The sequence below is a fragment of the Amblyomma mixtum genome, chromosome 5 (assembly GCF_055824585.1).
Source record: "Amblyomma mixtum isolate Tamu chromosome 5, ASM5582458v1, whole genome shotgun sequence".
Lineage (NCBI taxonomy): Eukaryota > Metazoa > Arthropoda > Arachnida > Ixodida > Ixodidae > Amblyomma > Amblyomma mixtum.
The window spans coordinates 59,811,393-59,832,808 of record NC_143016.1 but is presented as its reverse complement, the minus strand read 5'-3'; the positions used below and the strand labels follow the sequence as shown (position 1 = coordinate 59,832,808).

The 21,416-nt window shown below is 51.0% G+C and overlaps 1 protein-coding gene across 1 annotated transcript in view; it reads right to left on the bottom strand.

The window, feature by feature from the left end:
* Positions 1-9,751, bottom strand: part of LOC149342350 (apoptosis regulator Bcl-2-like) — a 70,983-nt gene extending 61,232 nt beyond the window's left edge. The window contains exon 1 of the mRNA XM_089544644.1: positions 9,104-9,751. Within this exon, the coding sequence (XP_089400770.1) occupies positions 9,104-9,535 (432 nt within the window). The 5' untranslated portion in view covers positions 9,536-9,751. The remainder of the gene's footprint in view (positions 1-9,103) is intronic.
* Between the last annotated feature and the right edge of the window lie 11,665 nt (positions 9,752-21,416).

Genomic DNA, 21,416 nt, shown 5'->3' with positions numbered 1-21,416 from the left:
ACGGCTAACACGGTTGCGTCGCCTCACGAGGTGGCGAGGAAGCACAGTTACGCGCGGCATTTTCGGCGTCTAAACCACCGGTGGTAGCGCCTGCGCTCAACACCGGTGACACGCGGACAAGACGTGCCCCAACGTCGAAGTCGTGCGCAACCGAGAAAATGCGATGCAACGTACGGGGGCTATGGCGTACTTGTGAGAGAAAGCGCCGCTGCACTCCTCCATACCCGTTCTTCCGGAAAAAGAAAAAAAAAACAACAGATCCGACAGCCGTAAGCCGTAAGCCAGTGGAGTACCGACAACGACACGCTGTGTACACCAGGGCGAACACGAAAAGATGCTTTGGTGCGTTTACCACGCAGGAAATATCGCCGGACAAATTTCGAAGCATCACATCCGCAATCCATATTCGAGAGGGCTTCACGCGCCCCAAATGAGAGGCATATGCCCGTCGCCCGCCTCACACCAGCGAGTGTATGACAAGGAAAGAGAGAGAGAGAAAGAGGACCAAAAGCGACGGATGAGGAGGAGAGAAAGAGGAGCGTCGAGGAGGAGACGAGAATTTGCATCGCGAAGCCGGCGAATGCAAATGACGCTCCCACTTAGCCACGCTCATGATTAAACAAGCGACGCACCCCGCCGCCGACGCGCCACTGCAGCCGCCGCAGAGGAGGAGCGGCGCAACCGTTATATCCGCTACGCAAGGGGAGGGGAGGGGGGAGGATGGGGTAAGGGAGAACGCGACGAAAAGCAGCACTGCTGGATGCGTGCTGAAAAAGAAAAGCCACGCCTCGCATACTCCCCATGCTTTTAGTTTCTCACACTACCATTCGACGAGGAAGGAAGAGGAGGATACGCCGCCAACACTGACGATAAAGAAAAGGCAACGAGCTCGTAGACGACGACAGTGACGACGAGAAGGAAGAAGAAAAAAAAAAGAAAACGAGCGAGGCGGTCATTCGTAATAAGGAAAGGAAAAAGGGAAGCCGAAAATAAAAGGCCGAGGTTTGGATCCTCCGACGGAGGAAGACCGCTGCTTAGAAGGAGCGGAAACACGACCCTGGGATGAGGATGCAAATCGCGAGAGGCAGGGCAGGCAGGCAGGCCTCCCCGGGGTCGGTCGCACTGCACACGCGCCTCCAGTCATCTTCAGCATCCCCGCCCCCCTCTCTGCCCTGCCTTGACTCGCGTTCTTGCAAGGATGCGGAAGAGCAAGGGATGGAGAGGGGGAGTACCGCAGAAGACGCATGCATGCAAACGAACGAACGTGCTGCGGGGAAGCGAGGCAATGGACGACGAACGAGAAGACGCCGCCGCGTCAGCGGATGCGGCACGGAGCAAAGCAATACAGCGCAGAAGAGAAGCGCGCGTGCACACCATCGCCGCCGCTTCGGCACCGCCACACGAACCCGCACGGCGATTACGTCCCGGTGATTTACGGACCTCCCCCCTGCCGAGTTTATGGTGGTCGCACGGAGACGTGCTCTCGCTCTTCTCGGATCGCTCTGCATCCCTCCTCACCCTCTACCGCCCTCGCCGTGCCGTGTTTGTTGCGGCCCTCGCAGTGCACTGAGGAAACACGCGTCTCGACTGCGCTGCCGCTCGTGCTCGGGCTTCGCAGAGACTGCCATCTGCACAACAGTCAACTCGGCGGGCACCGCAGATGTTAGTAACCATATGCGCGCTAAGCAAAGGAGGGCCGACGCGTTGTCGCCACGATCGCCCACGATGCTCTCCCCCTCCTTCCGTTCCAGCGTCGCGAAGAACTTCGTCACGCTGCCTGGAATCCAATTGTCACGGAGGTTATACATCCCGACATACGTCGTCAGAGACGTCGTTACGCCGAAACGTCCACGCTGGTTTCCATCCGCGTCGACACACAAGGAAACCGCGGGCCGCGCTGAGGCTTCTCGGGTCCTTGAAAAAGTTGAGGAATCGCACGGTGCACGAACAATGCCCACTACTCAACGACAAAGCCCACTATGGTACAAGTGTGGTATGGAGGCAGCGCTCATCCGACACACACGCATAGGAGGCGTCATCACCCCCAGGGAATCCTCTCGCGCGTCACCCTGGGAACCCCGCGGCGGCGAATTTCTCAAACCATTAAGGGCGTGAGCACCGGCGAGCGCTTCTGGCGGCGAACCGCAGCGCCACAACAGACAAGCCGCCGCCAAGCGGGAGGGAAGAGCACGGCGCGCGGGGTCTGCAGCTCGGTCTGGCGGCTATGACGCAGGGGCCGGCGCCTGAACGATCCGAGATGCCAGCCTGCCTGCCTCACACGGACACTGTACGCCAGCAGCAGACGGGTTGCGCGCAGGCCGGGTCACGTGGGGCGGAATTCTTGGAAGGCGCTGCAGGCACCCATCGGGCGGCAGCCATTACGTGGCGGAGGACCATGCTCAGCACGAGGGGGGGAGGCGCTCATTCTGTATACAACACGCAGGCCAGCCGCCCTATAAGATATGGCGGTGACCGCATACCTCAGCCGCAGAGGAACGAGGCAAAAGCAATACGAGCTATTCTAAGCCGTCGAAGGAGAGGAGCTGCGCCTAGCTTTCACGAACGGAAGATGGAAGAAGCCGTGTGTATGGTTGGTCGTTTCGGCCCGTCAAGGTAATACCTAAGTATAAGCGTAAACAACAGTTGTTCCTTTGTTGTAACTAGCTCTTCTTAGGGGAGGATAAGGGAGACGAGACAGCGAAAGCGAACTCGACCGATGCTAGGGCAGGCAACAAGCCCAACGTGGAAAAGAAAAACCTCGCATTCCACATCCCTTGTTTTCACCGCTCTAACAAATGGCGTCAGATACGCGAACATTCAAACAAACAGCGACCAGAGAGAGGCAGGACGGGTTGCGTTTCCCACGGTGGAAAGCATAGTACACGCACGCGCATAATCCGATCCAGATTGGCAGCAGGGGGGTGTCCCACTGGGCGTGACGGGGACAAACGAGGCGCAGCGAACGGCACGGACGAAACCAGATACTTCGCACATGTCAGGAAAGCGCTGCGCACGCACGACACGGACACGAAAGGCGCGTTGCACCCACGCGGGGACAGCACGCACGGCAGAGCGAGAAAACCCGAAGCCGCGGCGAACTAACCAAGCCCGTAAACAGGACACGGATACCAGAAACGCGGGCGACATCACGAAAAAAAAAAAAAAAGGAAGCGTTGCAGGAGGTGCTAGACAGCTGCGCCAAACAAACCCTCTTTGCAGTGCGCTATATACAGCGAGGAAACGGTACACGGAATCTGCTGGATGCACGCGCGTGCAGCCGGACAGTCTCTCCTTACCCAGCAGGCCGGGATGTCCGTTTGTTGTTCTCGCAAAAGCTCGAGCTCTCTGTGGGAACGGAAAGTGACTGCGCGGAAAACGTGACTATTCCGAGCCCGAGCTATATAATTGTCACGCGAGCGGCTTTACTTTCAGCAGCAAGCCGCTCTGAGTCGCCAAAGCCTGACAGACCGCCGCGATCAGCAAGTCGCTGCAATGAGATGGAATCAGCTCAAATCGTTACGACGGCACTTCGATAGTTGTTCGTAAGCTTGGTGAGACATGAAGAATAAAGGCGGAAGTGAGGAGAAGGACTGGCGACAGCGTTGCGTAACACTCAGCTCGAATACGATGCTGCACATCAATAGCGTTGTGCGTGACGTAGGATTGAAAGACAGCTCAAGGCACACAGCGTCCGCTCCTTGCACGCCATAGGGAACTTCGCGCACTGTTTCTAGCTGCAACTGACAGGACAAGGAAGGCTAACCACGCCGGTTACGAGAACATTTCCCTCTTGTTAGGGCGCGCGCACATGCACAGACACATCGAGATGCTGTCAGGAGATGAGGATATAAAAGCGAAAAAAGAAACGAAGGCGGCCCTAAGTGCTGCTGCGGCCAACGCCAACCGGATGTCCAACTGACGCCGCCGGCTTGCCGCCAGCTGACTCTCGCAGTATAAATACCGAGTCAGCGGGACTACAACGGCAGTCCAATGAAACGCTCACTGACAGCCGGATTCCGCCGATGAGTCAGGTCCCCAGCGAACACATTTTATCCTTCCTGCCGCAGGCGGAGAATGCGAGAATGACTGCTAAACAATGACTGCCCCAGTTGCGAAAAAAAAAGGCCAGTGTTAGAGAAGGCGCCCGTCGTAACGGAAGAGGCAATCCCGTCAACTGCCAACAACAGGTCCGCCAACTTTTGCCGCCTTGACGTTTGCAGCGGCTGGACAGCCCTACATAGAGCGGTAGTACGCGTAGAGTTTTGAAATAACGCGTGGCTCGGGAGCTAATGGAACAGTTACGCGCAAGAATGTTACGCGTAAGCTACGAGACGACAGAATCAGCTGGCGATTAGGTTTCCTGGCGTGAAAACGAGAATAACGAACAGGGCGGCGTGTAGTACAGTACAATACAGTACAGTACGTGCAGTGAGCGCGCCCCAAAACCCGTGGCAACAAGAAGTGTTGACCACCTGCAACTTTCGCTCAAAGCAGCAGCAATGCTGCAGCGAAGACGGGACGCACCTGCGATCACGCCTAGCCTCGCGTAAGCCAGCTTCTTTAGCCAATTTGGGCAGCTCACGACGTGAACGAGCCGAGGGTGAACGACCGTGAGGCTGTGCGCCTCCCACGCAAACAGCAGCAGCGATTCGTTCTCATCTTCGAAAGCCGAGCAGCTACAGCTGCGCGTGCTTTGCCCTGTCACGCAGCAGCAGGAGGGCCGCGCTCTCAGCTGCGATACGAGGCCCGAGAAACGGGAGAACCGCACAACGGCGCACAAAACAAAAGATGCTTCGCACATCACAGCCCGGTCACGGAGACACGTGACTGCGGAAAGCGATGCTGGTGGTGGGAGCGAGCGCACAGCCCTCGGAATAAACACTCGACCGGAGCGCGGAAGTGCAGCTGCTCTAGATTCGCGTTCGAAGCGCTCACCGACTGCACTCTGCGATTGGAGGCGTCCTTTAGCGCTGAGGGAGGCTGCTCGCGGGCGTCCAAGGATAAACTTCCTTGGAAGCGATAGTCGCAATTAATCGTTGCCACCCCATTACACAGCGCAGCTATCGCACCAACTGGGCAATCGCCCTATTGAATACCGACCAGCTGGACTATACTGGCAACAGCTCCCTACAGGGGCGTTTCTAACCAGCTATCTACCTTCGGAATAGCCACGCCACGGCCCGTATTCTTCGTAGGCCATCGACCACGACACGCAACAATATCAATGTCAAAGAGGTATACACACAGCGCAGGACAGCCCTGGACATGACGCGTTCAAGTTTTCTGCTCGTAAGCAAGCAATATGTTTGGCGACTTGCGCCAACGGCGTGGCCGGATAATTGTCCTCATCATTCCCAAAACAGGGGCGCCCGCTAAGCTCGAGGGGCTGGGCTGTGCCGGAGCCAAATAAAACGTTGCAACATCCGGAGTTTTGCTGCCGTCGCAACAGCTTGCGCCCGCAAACGCGACAGCGCGGCAACACCAGTAGTGAGAGATAGAGGATCAGGCTCGAAGCGATTCACCTTGAAGGCAGCCAGCGGCAGGCAGGCAGGCAGGCAACACAAAACTGCCCCGCAGCAACGGAGCGCAGGCCAACGGGCCGCGGTAAAAAGGAAAGAAAACCAACGCGCGCGCTCACTGGCGAATTGGAAACAGGCTGGTAACGGATTCGCGCAGAGATCTGCAGGGATGGAGGGACGTAGACTCGCAATTCTCCGCAGCCAACTTCGTCTATAGCTGGCCAAAATAAGAGAAAGCACTTCAGAGTCGGGAACCAAGGCCTCCCTCTCTGCCGAGACCACCACTGCCCGGGGCACTTTCGCACGGCCTTCTCCGGCTCCGCGCTGGAACGGCGGCTCTTTGCTGCTACGATTACGGCGACTGTTTATTCGCATTTAGCAGCAGGCAGCGCGCCAGCGGTTCCGGACACCCGTCAGGTCAGTGGCAGCCTAAACGGCTCGCGCCAACTATAAATGGAACGCGACGCGCGGCCAAATATAAAGACGTTTCAAGTTAGGGCTCTCCCCGTAACGCGTAGCGGATGAGCGGCGGTTTGTGTTTACTACATCAAGACAACTGGTGCCCCGCCCCCCAAAAGCAAAGTGACAAGCGAAGAACAAAGCGCGGGAAGGCGCGGCCTTTATTTATAGGCACTGCCGCCGCTGACACGTGCAGTCACAGTCGAGCCAAAACGGGGCTCGCCAGGTCTCCGCCAAGGAGACACCCCAGCATCGGTTCTGCAGAGCCTGGGAGTTTTGAGCGCACAGAGCAAGAACGGCCATGCCAGTCACGAAAGCTGTTGAACTGACTGAACACTGACAAGAGCGTAGTGGTTACGGTTACACTTTGCGAAGCGGGTGTTACGCGCAATGTTGTAGAGGAATGGCGGTCATGCATGCTTCCAATCGATTCTTTCGTATCTGCAACGTCAAAGATCATGATGTTTCCAAGGCGGAATTTGCAGCCTACACACAGTAAATAGCTTTAGGCCATATCGCAACCTTTAGAAGACATGCGTTGCAAAAGGAAAGGCTACGCCAACTAGGCACTACTTCACTGAAACGCAGACAGCGCGGACTTTCCTCAAAATGCAAGACGAAGAGCATCTACAACTTGGGCCACAAAAAGTAGCCTGGACGTTGCAGAAGTGAGAACATTTACCCTAAACTGTTTCCGCACGCTGTCAACCTGATGGGCCGTGCTTTAGCGATGATAGAAAAAACTTCTGACCGCTACAGGAACATCCCAAACGAATGGAATTGGAGCAGAGGTAACAAGAATTAATAGCAGATCTCTGCGGAACAGTCAAGCACCGCATTAATTGCTGCCATTTATGACTGCGCTGAAGTTAGGAAGGAGCGCGAAAGCGTCGCCTACACATAGGATAGCACCAAAACCAGAATGTCTACTTAATATCTGAATTGAGGAGCGTGAATTACCACGTGCCTTTCGTTACGACAGTCGTCTGGATGTGCAGGGGCTAAACAAAGCCTGTCATGCGCTCCCGTCACCACTGGCTGGCTTCGCACGAATGCCAAACTTAAAAAACAAACATCAAGCAAATTTACAACGTCTGCCAACATGCATGACGCCAAAAACAGTGTGGCAGAAGCCTTGGAGAAGCACACAAATGTGCAGTGAGTTCAGTTAATGGTGCAGTATAACGTCAAAGGAAGGCAGACAGTTCCGGAACCCTCACAGACAACGCTTATCCACGGGCGATAACGGAAACAGACAGAGATAACGGATAACCGTCAGGACGAAAACAAGACGCGCTAAGCAACTCATCGCGCGGCACACAGACGCTCACAAGAGCTGGTCGCTCAGAAGCCAACGTGACACAGCAGCTCACGAGCAGGCGCGGAGTCATTACGAATAGCACCCGCATTTCGATCGACAATATACGACGCGCGGCCAAACCCATCCGCAATCAAGCGCCGGTTCTGCCTGTTTAATCGAACGCGCACGTTAATTGGGTTACCACGCTCAGCGGCCTCTATCCCAACGAAGCGGCAAGCGCCAGCCGCAGCGTGAACCATTTTCAGGCCGGCCGGCCTCGAAGCTCGCCGAGCTCTCCAGAAAAACAGGCCGCCGCTGCGCAGTAGGCCAGGCGGCGCGCTGCGCACGTATATTTTGCTCGCCTAAGAACGGCTCCGTGAACGTGCGTTCGGAAAATGCCGAGCTCATGCCAACCACAGCTGGGAACGCTGACGGCGAACGCACTTTAAGCTTCCAGCTCGGAGCATACAAGCTCTGGAAGGCACGACGTCCAACGCGTCTCCGTGCGGTACGATCGCACGAAGCGTTTTGACGCCACGTTTCTTCGGAACCCTGTGCGTAGATATCAACAACGAAACCCCGTATACGTTTATCGGGGTCAATCGTCCATGGCTTATACATACAGCTGAAATACAATCCACCGCGTTTCCGACGCGACCGGCCATGAATGGCCGAGATGAGGTTCTTGCGGGCGTGGGAGCCCGCTGCTGTCATGGGAAAAGCACTGGCCGTCGCAGCAGCATTGCGGGAGTTGGAACAGCCGGGAAGGCCGCATCCGCTAGATAGGCTCGGGAACACGCCGGAGGGGATGAGGGGCTTTGCCTGGCGACGCGATAAGCGCTCAGAACGAGCCGGAAGCGGCTCAGAGGCGACACTCCCATTGACTGGGCAAGGAGACGCTTCTGCGAGCCATGCGCTCGAGAAATGCGCTCGCAGTAGAAAGGGCTAGCCGTTTGGTTGACTCGTATTTGGGCCAGCGCTGTTGAAACTAACGCTACTGCTCCGCGTTTTCGCACAGCCACAATGGCTCGCAAAGGCCAGCGTAGAATTCTTTGCTCAAAGCTGGCGCGGTGTTCTCCACTGAGCCGCGGCCAGAACGACTTACCCATGTGTTACTAAAGCGACGCAGTCACGCAGGGTGACGAAGATAATAGTATTTCTGGGGACATTTGCTTGCTTCTACATAACACAGCAAAGCATAAAACTACACTGCGCAGCTCGCGAGATTTCTTTGTGTAATGGGTTCGAGTATCCGACGGCGATGTGAGCGTCACTCTGCCGCTTGCGACGCCGCACTGTGCAAGCAAAACGTTTCCGAAGCTCACTGAATTTAGTAAAAGGTAAAAACACGATTGAAATGCACGGTGAGCATGGATTCAGCTGCGCACAAGCTGCGAGCGATTTCCTTAGTTCGCGAGCAATAGTAGAACTGTGCTTTGCTGTGACTGTACACTTTGGGAGATTTTAAAGATGGTGAAGATATTTTAGGCAATTTAGTCACACTTCCCAGTAAACAAAAAAGAAAAACGCCAATTCCAAAAAACTGTTTTAAAAGTAAACACCTCGCGGAACATTAGCTCGAACGAAGCACTAACGGCTAGACTGCCATTAAGCATATTACGAACCTACATTTATATTCTTGTGTGTACTGACGGCCATTGGCCTTATATCGCCGAAAGTGGAGACAACCGAACATAACCGCTCGCTTGTGTTAGCTGCGGTAGCTTGCGACGAGCCGTTAGCAGCTGAGCCAGGATTTGAAAACGCCGGCTCGCGTTCGAATGCGCACGCATAATGAGGGCGGCTTTCGGCAGAAGATACTCACCCATCCTTGGTGGTCTTTTATCCAGGGAAGAAGCCTCGTACATACGTAAGAGGACAACCAGGATGCGATGCTGTCCACCAGATCTGACCAGTTCTTTTCGACGCAGAGAGCAGACAGCTCCACACTGAAGGCGAAGGCACCCACAATGCGTGCCCACGTAATCCCTTCGCTGAAAAGCTCGTTCAGGACGTCCATGTAGGCCGGCTGAGCCACAGAGGGAGTCATGTCGAGTCGGCCGCACATCTGGGTGAACTCCTCGCGATATTTTGTGATGAATTCTTCACCGAGTGTCCGCAAGGCGAGAGCCACTTTGGATGGCCGCGGCAATGGCGGGCACGTATTCCACTGCAGGCCGCGCCGGTTTAGCTGGTAACGCATGAAGTCATTCACCAATTCATTCACTTGGGTTTTCTCAGCCTCGCTGACGGCCATGGTGGCGACGCCGGCGGCTATGGGCACAGGAACGAGAAATAAAACTGCACTCAGCCTTCGGCCGCTCACACTCACACCGAACACCGGCTACGCGACTCGCTGACTGCCGGCTCCCTCAATGCCGGCTTGAAAGCTTTCACGACCGCTGCTTCGCTCAGACTCTGAGCCACGCCGCCGAGCTGGACGCGCCTCGCCGCCTGCCGGTCGCTCGGCAAAACACTCGACGCTGGCGGTGGCGAGGGGAGGTAGGCAAGAATGAGGGAGCGTATCAGAAAATCAGAAACGATTTCGGGACAACGGCGACCCTAGCGGGTTTCTGCTGTTGTGGCATGGTGGTAGCGGCGGTACCTGCGCGGTTTGTTGTCGTTGTTGCTGTTATCATAAATTCAACGTTTCGCAGTGCTGACAAGTGCTGAGTGAAGACTTGGACGAGCTGATAGCGCGCACTTACCTTCACATCGCAGTACCTGGCCTACGTTAAGGAAAAAGGCGAAGGAGCGTTATTTCGATTTCTCCCGATAACACCGAGATCAGTTTCTGCGCGTGCTATTCTGTTTCGGTCGAAGAGTTGCGGAACAGTTTGTTATCAGAGAAATTGGGCGAAAAAAGTGCGCTGCTTTAGCATGCTTTAGTTTCATTGCATGCTGTTTTGTTTTAGAGTAAGTATGGACAGGTTATGAAGGTAAAACTCAAAGCTACTCAAGCGTCAGGCTGCAGTTCATGCGCGACAGGGTTGTGAACGTTTCTTGCGCTTTCCGTAGTTGGCCGTTCGCTGTTCTTAGTGGTTTGTTGCATCAGGATAGCTTATGTTGCGTCAGTGATTTTTTCAATGGCGCTTTGCTTGGCGAAAGAAATAGTGGGTGTGTTACCATTGTGTCTTAGCGACAGTTTTAAGACCGAAAATTTAGACAGACTATCTTTAACCTAAATTTATGGAGGAGACTCGTAACCGGCAAAAAAGAAATGAAAAAGAAAGAACTTCATGTCTGCAAGACTAATGCTGCACATGTTGTCTACGAAATGCACTGGGTCAGCTACTCATTCGCTTCGATACCCATTTGCGTGTTTCGGCTGTGCTCTATAGATTGCTGAACGCACTTAATTTTTCCTCTCCACTGAATTAGCTGGCAACCGCTCTGAAGTAAAGCACTGAGACCGCATTATATGCGCCTTTATCAGTTTCTTCTTCTAATATCGACTCGCTGCGGTGGCTGAGTTGGTGGCGTTATGCTGCTGATCCCAAGGTCACGGTTTTGATCCCGGCCACGGGGCGCGCATTTCGAAAGAGGCGAGATACAAAATAAAATAAAATAAAACGCGCGTGCTCTGCGCGTTTTATGGCACGTTTAGGAACCCTGGGTCGTCTAAATTAATTCGGAGCCCTCCACTACAGTGTCTCTGGTTTCCGCGAATTTGTGGTTGGTAATGCATGCCTTTTTAAAGTTATATTTTTGAAGGTTACAATTTATAACCAAGAATTCAATGCTGGAAACGAGCACCTTTCGCTCTGCCTGTTTTAACCAAATCCTTCATGTCTTTCTAGTTCTTTCTTTCTCTCAATAGGCGCCTTTTGAGAGCGCGTATCCAGCCAGGTCACGTTTAGCGCTTTGCTTGTAAACAATGAGCGCGCCGAAGATGTACGCGTGGGCATGAAAATGGTGGAGAGGAGGAAACGGGAAAAAAACCGGCTGAGCGCGAGCGTGTGTCTTGGCGGCCCGTAACTTTCCGTGCGAGTTTCCTATACACACGTACAGTTCTTGCACAACTGCGCAATTCCGCATTCCTTGGGGTGGAGTCACTCGGGAGTGCAGCACTTAGCAGCGCACGTACACTTCTTGGTCAGAAAAGGGAATTCGCACTTGGACCTAGCAGTGGCCGGGGAAAAAAAATAGAGAGAGAGAGAGAGAGAGAGAGAGAGAGAGGGGGGGGGAGAGAGAGAGAGACGAAAGGAGGCAAGATCTTTCGTGGAAATGGCAGGCGAAATAGTGAATGGGACATGTGTAAAATAAAGCAACGTATAATACTGTCTTCTCGGTCTGAGTTACCCTATATCCATTTGTATTACGCCATTCTTTGTCTCCAGAATAACATATTTTTTGTTCCCGCTTATGTTTTTCAAATTTCTGTGAAGTTTGAAAAAGAAAAACGGCAACAAAAATATGTTATTCAGGAGACAAACAACGGCGTAATACAAATAGATGTATGGCAATGTATGTAGAGTTTTCTTTGTTTTTTTTTGTTCAAATTTCCCTGAAGGGGGCGCCGCGGTGGCTCAGTGGTTATGGCGCTCAGGTGGTGCTGATCCCAAATACGCGGGTTCGATCCGTGCCATGGCGGTCGAATTTCGGTGGAGGCGAAGTTTTATACGCCCGTGTGCTGTGTGATGTCAGTGCACGTTAAACATCCCCAGGTGGTCGAAATTTCCAGAGCCCTTCACTACGGACGTTAAAAAACCAACGAAATTTCCGTGAAGTGCTCGCTTTTTGTTTTTGTTTCTTTGTCTGCTTTTCCATACTGTATTGGTGGTGTCTATTAATCAGTGCGGAAAGATTCAAAGTATTGTTCTGCAAAGGCAACACTGCTCAGGGGCACCGTTTCCATGCCCCGCACTCGCCTGCCCTCGTCGTCACACTTCCTCTCCGCACATTCAAATTCACACGATAGATAGATTAAAAAAGGAATTGCGCTGCGCGAAGCGATTAACGTCTGGAGCTGCTAAAAATCTCGCCTTGATTTTTGTCAGCTAGAGCCTTTGAATGAAAAGAATATTCGGTAAGGCTCCGGCTGGATCATCTACGTGCGCTCGGACGAAATTGATTTTGCAAAATTTGGCCATTAGAAACTGCCAAAAGCTACCGTCACTGATTGGCTGTCTCACAGGCTTTTGTTTTAGAGGCTAAGGAAAATTAGTGGGAACGAAAAAGGTCTATGTGACGTTAACTATACTCCGTTTCCTGCATAGATTCAATGCTGTCGAAGCGAGCGCTCTTGTTTGCGCTGCCTACATCCGCGATCAGAAAATAGCGCGTTCCTTGTGGTGAGCGAAAAATAGTAAATAATTTGCCTGCAGGTTTATTGCGTGAGACATTTGTGATGGGCTTGAATAAATGCGCTCTTACTGCTGACGGCTTGGACCACTCGGCCACAAAACAAGCGCGGAGTAACACGCATCCTTTTATTTTTTCATGCGGTCTATTTCCGTACCTCTGGCATCGTCGCACAGTGGTGTATGAAACGGAGTATATAGGAAAGCAGCGAGGATTAGAGAGCAAGCGGGGGTCGGTGATATTTCGTCTGAATTTGAAAGGAAGAAATAGGTACAGGCCGTACATGTGAAGCACTGATAAGATAGCTGGATATACAGCTGAAACTATAGTTATAACGAAGTTGAAGGTGCCCGACAATTACTTCGTTACAGCCCTTGTTGACCGCTCGAGTTTCCAAGAGGAATCGTTAGACTTGTAACAGAGTGGCAGTGTGGACTTTGAAGGGCGGAAAACTAGAATGGCCGGAGGTTTAGCACTGCTAAGCACGAAATATTGTCCAAAAGCGCGGTTTTCTGCAGCTGGACGCCACTGCCACATACCTCAAAGCGCGATTGAATAGTCCGCTGCCTATAGGGATACGCGCCTTTCCGTTCCTCAAAATCAACGGAGCCTAAACCGTCAGCTGGTTTTAAGAAAAGGAAACAGTATAACTGCCTCAATTTGTATATGTGAACGTCACTGCCTATTCACCACGCGACTGAGGTGTCCACTGACCCAACGAGCCATTTACACTTACTACTCAGAGGTTTCAAGTACACAGACACACACTGCACAGAAGTGCTTTGGCACTAAAAAGTAGTCCGGGAAGTGCATGCTCTTATAGAGCGATGAGGTCAGGAAGTCTGCTGGAAGGAATAGTGCGGCCGTGGCTGGCGCTGTGTCCTCGCATGTTGCGCTATATTTCGTCATAGAAGATAGAGTGAGCCAGCTGCGGCCCAGTAGCAAGTGTTATTGAACGAGGGTATGCTTTAATTCAAGGTCTCAGGGAAAGGCCTTGTCCTGCGCTATAGACTCAATTTGACCGATGGCAACGATATTCTTTTGTCTCTGTCAATCCGTCAAGAGCGAATATATACTTTCAAGCGCGCTTTCCTAAAGTCTTTTAAACAATGCTCCATTCAAGAGCATATACACTAGACATTATAATAGTACATTGCACTGAACCGCCACCGCCTCAATCTACCATTCGATGGACGCATAGGGATTGAAAAGAAATATTGCGGGAGCGGACACTGATTAAGCGCGGTCCTGACTGGCCGAGATTGCGTGCGAGAGCGCCCAGCGGTGCGCTATTTGTAAAACGGGGGAGGGGATACAGCGCGAGCGCGCGCACGTCACATGTAATTAGACGGCCCATTCGTCTCGCCCGCCGTATTACGACGTCCATGCTATACAACCCCGGCCGCACAGCCCCCGTCCAGAGAGCAGGCTTACGAATCCGCACGCGAACGCCAGCGTACCTGACAGGAAGCACGATTTTCTAAAGTCCGTTAAGAAGAAGAAAAAAAAGCAGCGAGAGTGAAAGAGAGAGAGAGAGAGAGAGAGGCTGATTAACTTTGCTCTTATCCATAAACTTTGCGCAAAAGGTAAGTACGTTTCTTTTATCTCTTTCTCTCTAGACGGCGCCATTAATTTTTTCTGGTCATTCGTATCTTTTAAAACGCCTTCGAATGAAAGGGAATTCTGAAGATAAATGAGAAGAATAAATGCTTTCGTAGATCGCTGTTTTCTTCGTATATGTATATACACTGACGTCAACGGAGTAATTTTAAAGAAAACGAGTAACGACGCGCACATATTTTCCTCGCACGTCACGCAGAGAAAGCGAGAAAACATTAAAGAACAAGGGAACTCCCTTGAGGGAACGCTTGGAAGTAAACAAATCGCTGCGGGGGAACTATCGCCGAGGTGAGAAAAGTGCTCCCTAATTGGGAGGAACAGTGCCCCGAGAAAACTCCCAACACACGGGAAGGACGTAGGAGAGAAAGTTTGTGATAAAAGTATAGAAAAACGAAAGTGAAAAAACGGAGAAAAGCTGGCATGCCGCCCTCTGGGGGTGTAAACGTATGCGACAGACGGAAGACTCGGCGGAAAACAGGCGGCGGCGTGCGTGGCGCTGCCATCGCTTTGTGTTGGTGTGTGCGCGTAGCAAAGAGCAAAGAAGCGGCTCTAATTTAATACGGGACCTCATCAATAAAGCGCCAGGGGAGCGGAGGGATACAAGACCGCGGCGACGGAATTCTTCGGGGGAGCTGTATACTCGTAAACAAATGGCAAAACAAAACGCCCATGCTTTGCCGTTGGAGCTGCGTAATAAACGGCTTGAAGTGAAAAGGAAAAATGAAGCCGACACAAATGCGTCAGCTTAATTTGTTATCGGAAAAACTGCTAGATCGAAAAGAAATGCGCAGCAGTGGCATAAGGACGATGCGTAACGTGCTTCTATGACGGCAATCGACAAGTCTGCAACGCGGATCACAGGGAAGTGGAAGATGCAAAATACAAAAGCAAACAGAAACTGCTTTTTGTTGCGCATAACAGGATAACAGGAAATTCTGTCCTTTTACCTGGCCCCGATATTATATAGACACCAGAAACTGCGGAGAAAACGGACTTTAGAAAATTCCTTCGTTTGCACATCTGTTTAGTTTGATTGGTGTAGCTCCTCAAGATATACGCGACGACACCTGCAGTGAGCGCTGAGATAGTGCGCGTTTCGTACCAGCACCTCCCCCCCCCCCCACACACACACACACCACACACACACAAGTTAAGCAGCGGGGCTAACTTGACCGATCTTGCCCTATTGCCCTAAAGCAAGTCCGTGTCCGACATTGTCGCACAAAAATTTTGAAAATTGTGAAATTTTGAGATACTTTAGTGGAAATAATATTTAAAGAAATGCTTCGGCGCGGCAGACAAGGACAAAACGTAGAAAAACACCACAGAGAGAAATATGTATGACCAACTGGCCTACAAAACAACCCTTCTCAGCTTTAGTGGAAATATTGAAGGTGATGGTCCATACTTCTGATATGTAGCAAAATCATTCTTTTAAAGGGTTTCCGTCGATCGCATCGAACAGGTAAGACTGCCGTAGAAAACCAATGAGAAACGCTTTTGACAATTGTAAAAACGAGGATAGAAAAAAATTAAAATACTACCTCGGCTGATCTGCGGATATCTTGATTGTTATAGTGAAATCTTACAATATATAAAGCAATTGCGTTCATAGACGGTTCCCCGCTGAAAGATGCTTTTGTCCAGAACTGTTGGGTATGCAAACGGCCATTGGGTATGCAAAAGTCAGTAATAATGGTTTCGCTCCCTCGCATCCTACTTCCTCAGGGCAATTCTGTGTTGGAGACTTAAAATCGCTATGGGGTGCGCTACGTAAAAAGTAAAGTATACATTCTCTTACTGAATTACTCGATACAAAGCAGCAAAGATAAATTCGAATGTGACGTGCTATAGAAGCCACCATATAGGTCTGCCGGTGCATGCAGCCACAGCCTAAAATGCAATGTCTGCGAGTTCATCCGGCTCCTGACTCACGCCGTGCAGTAATTCAGTCCAAGCGTCGGTCCTCTCGTCGCCGCATCCTGCAGTGCATGTTCAGACACGATCCGAGGTATGTCGGTCGATTGCAGCAATTCTAGGATGTATGTGGAGATAACGCCAGCGAGGGAGGGTGCGGAGCGGTGACTGGCCTCCTCTTATTTCATGCGAGGGACGCGGTCCGACGTTATTACACGCCCGGCCAGTTTAAGCCCTGTCACAGAAACTGGGCGACCTGGATTGAGCAAGACAGCCTCCCTCCCATCGAGAACATCCACTGGCGTTCATTCAACCGCGCTCATCTCGATTCTGGAACCACAGCAGAACATTAACTGCACTTTAGTTTGTGGCTGCATTCGTTTTAACCCTGCATGGGGTAGTAATTTACCTGTACATTGAGGTATTTGCTGTTGGAGCCCTCTAAAAGCATACTTCGCATCTGAAAGCTGCACTCCCGAAACCTACCGTGCCCTTTTTACCTCCCTCGATCGTTAAGTATATAGTTTTAGTTCAGTGAGCAACAACAGAAGAAAATATTGCTAGAAAACTACAGAAATCCTTCTTCTCCATTACGGAGTGTACCTTAGCCAAGAATGCCGAATAAACTCCTGTTTTCTAAATGCAGAATTCTGTTCGAGTTGAACAGGTCGCTTCGTTTTCTGTTTCTGTTATATTTTTTGAATTTCCAAAGTAAAATTTTGTATTTTTTAAAGCCAAATATAGGGTACAAATCGGTTTTTGCAATAAATATCTCCGCAATTCGTTCTTCAATTTTTTTCAGGGTATTGATTAATTTGGCAAATATATTTAAATAAACTATTTGCGCTCGTTCTGCTGCTGGACACAAAATGCCTGCCTTTTCTTATTACTTTCAGGGCAATTTATTCACGTTTAATACGGCTGTCAACCTCAGCGTTTTTTTGTGAAAAGGCATCTTTTTCTCTCGTGCAGCAAAGCTCTTAGTTATATCTTTAACAACGTTAGTTAGCTAGCTCTTTAACAGTGCCGCAACTAATCGTAGCGTTAAAAAAGAAGTAAAGAAAACATGGTTTCCACACAGCTTGTGCGCGTCGGAACAGGTGCAGTTTCGTAATTAATCGATGCCGAGCGGGAGTGTTGACATTGCTCTTGAACCACACGATGGGAAAGGCTGGCCTTGCATTTTCCCTGACCCTCTACAAACACGAAGTGCTCCTAAGGGTGCCATACATGGAGCGGACCATATGGGCGGCATTGGGGCTCATCAGCTGAGCGATACTTGCGGGGACCCCAGAACTTTTTTTAGGCGAGGGGGGGGGGGGGGACTTCAAGTTTGTTTTGTCATTTTTATTTATTTCATAGTTTATGTAGGTATTATTTTTATATTTCTTGTTTATATTTTATTTATTCGCACTGTTCAAGAGGGTACTTGTTAATGCATGTAAAGCATGAATTGAAATGGGCAGGAGTGATTGGCTGCATTGAAAAAGTTTGCACATAGACTGCTTAAGTTCTGCCAAACGGGCTCATGAGCAGGGGTCAGACATCAACAACTTCTGCGGGGACATGATTCGTTTAGGTTACTATAGAACGATATGTTTTACGCCTGGCCACGAGGCCAACTAGCTCAGCCCCGCTCTGCTTTACGTTAATAACGTGCTAGAATTGAAGCGTTTGTCAGAAATCTAATCTGAGTGCAAACAGTTGGAGGCTAAGGGGGGGGGTGGGGGGGGGGGGGGGTGAACTGCCCCCTCTGGAGTCATATCGCAGTATATTTCGTTTGCTGAGATAAAAAAAAAAAAAGCTCCCTCCATGTAACATGGCTTGGAAAGCAGTGCAGGTCAGAAAACGAACCCGCCAACGAAACCTCTAAAAACCTGCAAACAACGCCAGTCATCGTCCCTATCTCATCTGCTATATAAGCGACTGTGTTATCTGCGTCAATTAGTGGATTGCGTACAGTTAATCTCCGTCAGTATCTCCTCTATGACGTAGACTCTTCGTTTAAAGCGTAATTCTTGAACAGCCAGACTGCAGATAAGGCAGCGTTGGCCACTCGTGACAAAGATTCGAGGGCCTCAGTTGCGAACAACATGTGTACAATGCGTTTTGTTTGCTGACGAAAGAGGGCGTACGGCAGACAATTCTTATTTAGAGAAGCTCAGCAAACTGTGGCGTAAAAGAGCGGCTCTCGTTGATAAACCTTAATGAAGTCTGTCGCTCGAGCAATGCCTTTGTTTAGCATTAACTGGCAGCCCATTCTATACATTGCCCGCGATAAGGCTGCGAAGAGAAAACAACGCAAGATCAAACAGTGTCCTCGCTGGCCCTGAGTGTACTGCATACAATCATGATTTCCAGATAAAGCAGAGGTCAGCCTAATGGTGCTGAATATGAAAAAAACAAATTTCTATGTGAGCAAAATTTTGTTATTAATGATGTTCTTTTTTGGCTGAGATTAAAGTAACAGAAGAAACTAAAATACCAAAGGAAAGTGAACTGAAGTACCGAGATGGGCCATCTATGCCTATACTTAATTGTATGCAAATACTTCAAAAAGAGGGCAGAAACATTACATTTAGCGTTGTGTGTTTTGCAAGGCCTGCAAGGCCTGCATGATGCGTATGTATGCATAGCGAGTAAACAGGCAAAAGGCATAAAAGAGCTGCAGAGTACGCGAAACCGCGTGCATACAAAAAGGGCTGGCAACAACAACCGGACCCGAAAGCGTATGTCGGTTCCCGAGCTTATGTACTGATCTCGCACCAGATTGCGAAGAGCATATCCATACGCAGAGCGGCGGCTGTCCGCAATGCACCCTATATAGCTCATAGCTCGGCTGTGCGGGAGGCAGCACCCGAGCGGCCGCATGCATGCAGATTCGGCACGAGCGCTTAAGCGGTTTCAGTCGAGCAAAACACGAACGAGATAGCCAATCTCGTCTCCTAGAGTCACCGCCCGAATGGTGGTCGCTTTTTGTTTCGAGAACAAAGGGCGAGATCAGTTCCCGCCATCAACTACAGCGGCCGTTGTCTTTGCTTTGTGGGGAAAAAAAGAGAAGGGTGAAAGAAAGAAAGCAAAACAAAACACACAGTGAGCGCCATGTATGTCGAAAGCTATACACGAAAAACAGAAAAAGTTGCCCTCATCAGATCAAGTTTCTATCTCATTCTCTTGTTCTCCTTTCTCGCTTTCGTATTTCTACGCGAGTCTCAACCGCGTTTTCGACGACGTGAATGAGGTCTGTCTATATCAGTACCAGGTTTGCATGTGGGGCATGTGCCGGAGGCCAGGAAGCAGAGCGTGAGCCCCCAATGGGTCCGCAACCGACTATGACCGCCCAAAGGTTGAGCTGTACTCGTAATTTCACTTTGCAGGACACGTAAGCCTCGCTGACACCAAAAACTTCAAGGGAAATGCAAGCTGCACCCGATAGGCACCACTCGCCTCCACTAGCTCCACTAGGCGATAGGCGGCTCCACTAGCTCAACCAATGAAGTTTTTGGTTGGTTGACGCCACTGCAGCCTCCTGGAGCCTACCGGCCGCAGCTCGTATTCCGCTTGCTTTCTATGTGGTCTAGCGTTTTGCACACCCCTTCTTGTTGTGAAAATACTTGAGACGAACGAATCACAGTCTTCGCTGTGTGCGCGGCGAGTGTCCACACTGTGGGGAAGTGTTTGCGGACACGTATCACATGGTGTGGGCATGCCCTGCCAATCCTGCTTTCCCACCCCACCCCCACCCCACCCGAGAGGACTGGGAGGCTGCCCTGCTCGGCTGCTCAACTCTCCAAGACCAACGAGACCTGGTGAGAACAGCCCGGGCCGCCTCGGAGGCCACAGGGGCCCCGGACTAGGGATCCCTCCTAGTGACTGTGAGGGCCGGGCCCATTAGGCACGGTCCAAGCAATACCTCTCTTGTACATAGTATAAATAAATGTTTTACACCACCACCACCAGCCCAGCTTTTCAAAACCTTACGTTCCATTAGCGTTCCGCTACGAAATATGCAAAGCGGAAGAAAGCTCCTTTAACAACATATATGGTCTCATATGCCGCGGCGCAAGGATGTTTTAACGAGACAGCGTTATAGCGTGCGTTCGGAAGAAAAGCCGTACGTGTTGCCACACTAATTCAGGATTGGTCCCCACAGGTCATGACGTCACACCCCATTAATCCACTCAAGCACCCACCAGATGTTAAGACAGATGACGGATGAGGGGTTGATGCGGTACCAGCGGCGCAGCAGTCGGAGCGTGAGGAAAGTTTGCACACAGTGGGTGTGTATGTGTTGAGCCGCAGTCACATGAATGCGACAGAAGTCGACTCCAGTTCTCTTTTTGAGGGAAAGGGAAAGAGCAGGTTTTGAGAAGGAAAGGCACGACTCATCTTCTACTCTCTTCCTCGACGTTTTTGCACTCCCCCCCCCCCCCCCAAAAAAAAAAAAAGAAAAAGAAAAAAGTGGGCTGGAGTCGACTTCTGTCGCATTCATGTAAGCGCGGCTTTGGAGCACGGTAAAAGTCCGTTTGGGTAAAAAGAAACAGGCTCCAAGACGGTTGCGTGCGTACCGGAATGGTGCTTGTGTGGTCGTGAAAGAGGGCAAAGTGATTTCTAAAGCATTCGCGTTCGGCTTCCTAAGGATTCATTAGGAGTTTGCGAAGTTTTGTTCCCGATTTTCGTTTCTTCAGGGCGACCTCTGTAGAAGTTGAAACGGAGGGCCCGCAGGATACAGGCAGTTCGACGCAAATCGGCAGTCGTAGTTCTAATAACTGTTCCGCGGCTGCCAAGTAAGAGTTACAGGTGTGAATGTGTTGGAAAGCATTGCCTAGTCGAAACTTCTGTACCTGCGTTATCCACTTATGAGTAACTGTTGCGTGAGAAAGCAGCTTAGTAGCGGAAAGAATAGCGGGCGCATAAATCCCGATATTACAGACCAATAGATTAGGGTGACCATATCGGTTAGGGGCATAGGGTAGGAACAAGGCGGAATCGCAGGACAGTAACGTCCCTCCCTCCGGCAACTGTCCTGCGCCTGCGCACTGGCACCCCGCTATTCCCCTATGCTCCCAACGGATAGGTGAAAGTCCCTATGGTATGCTGAGCTGTCGGTGTACGCGTTAAAAAAAACCACGCTTGCACATGAGCGAATTTCATACCAAGCACACCACAACACTTTCAGGGCTAGATTAAATACAATAACGTGAATCCAAGACATAAGAGCAGCACATAGCACAAAAATGACCAATACATATTGCAAATTGTGTACAAAGCTCTCCCTTATCCTTTCTCGCTATCGC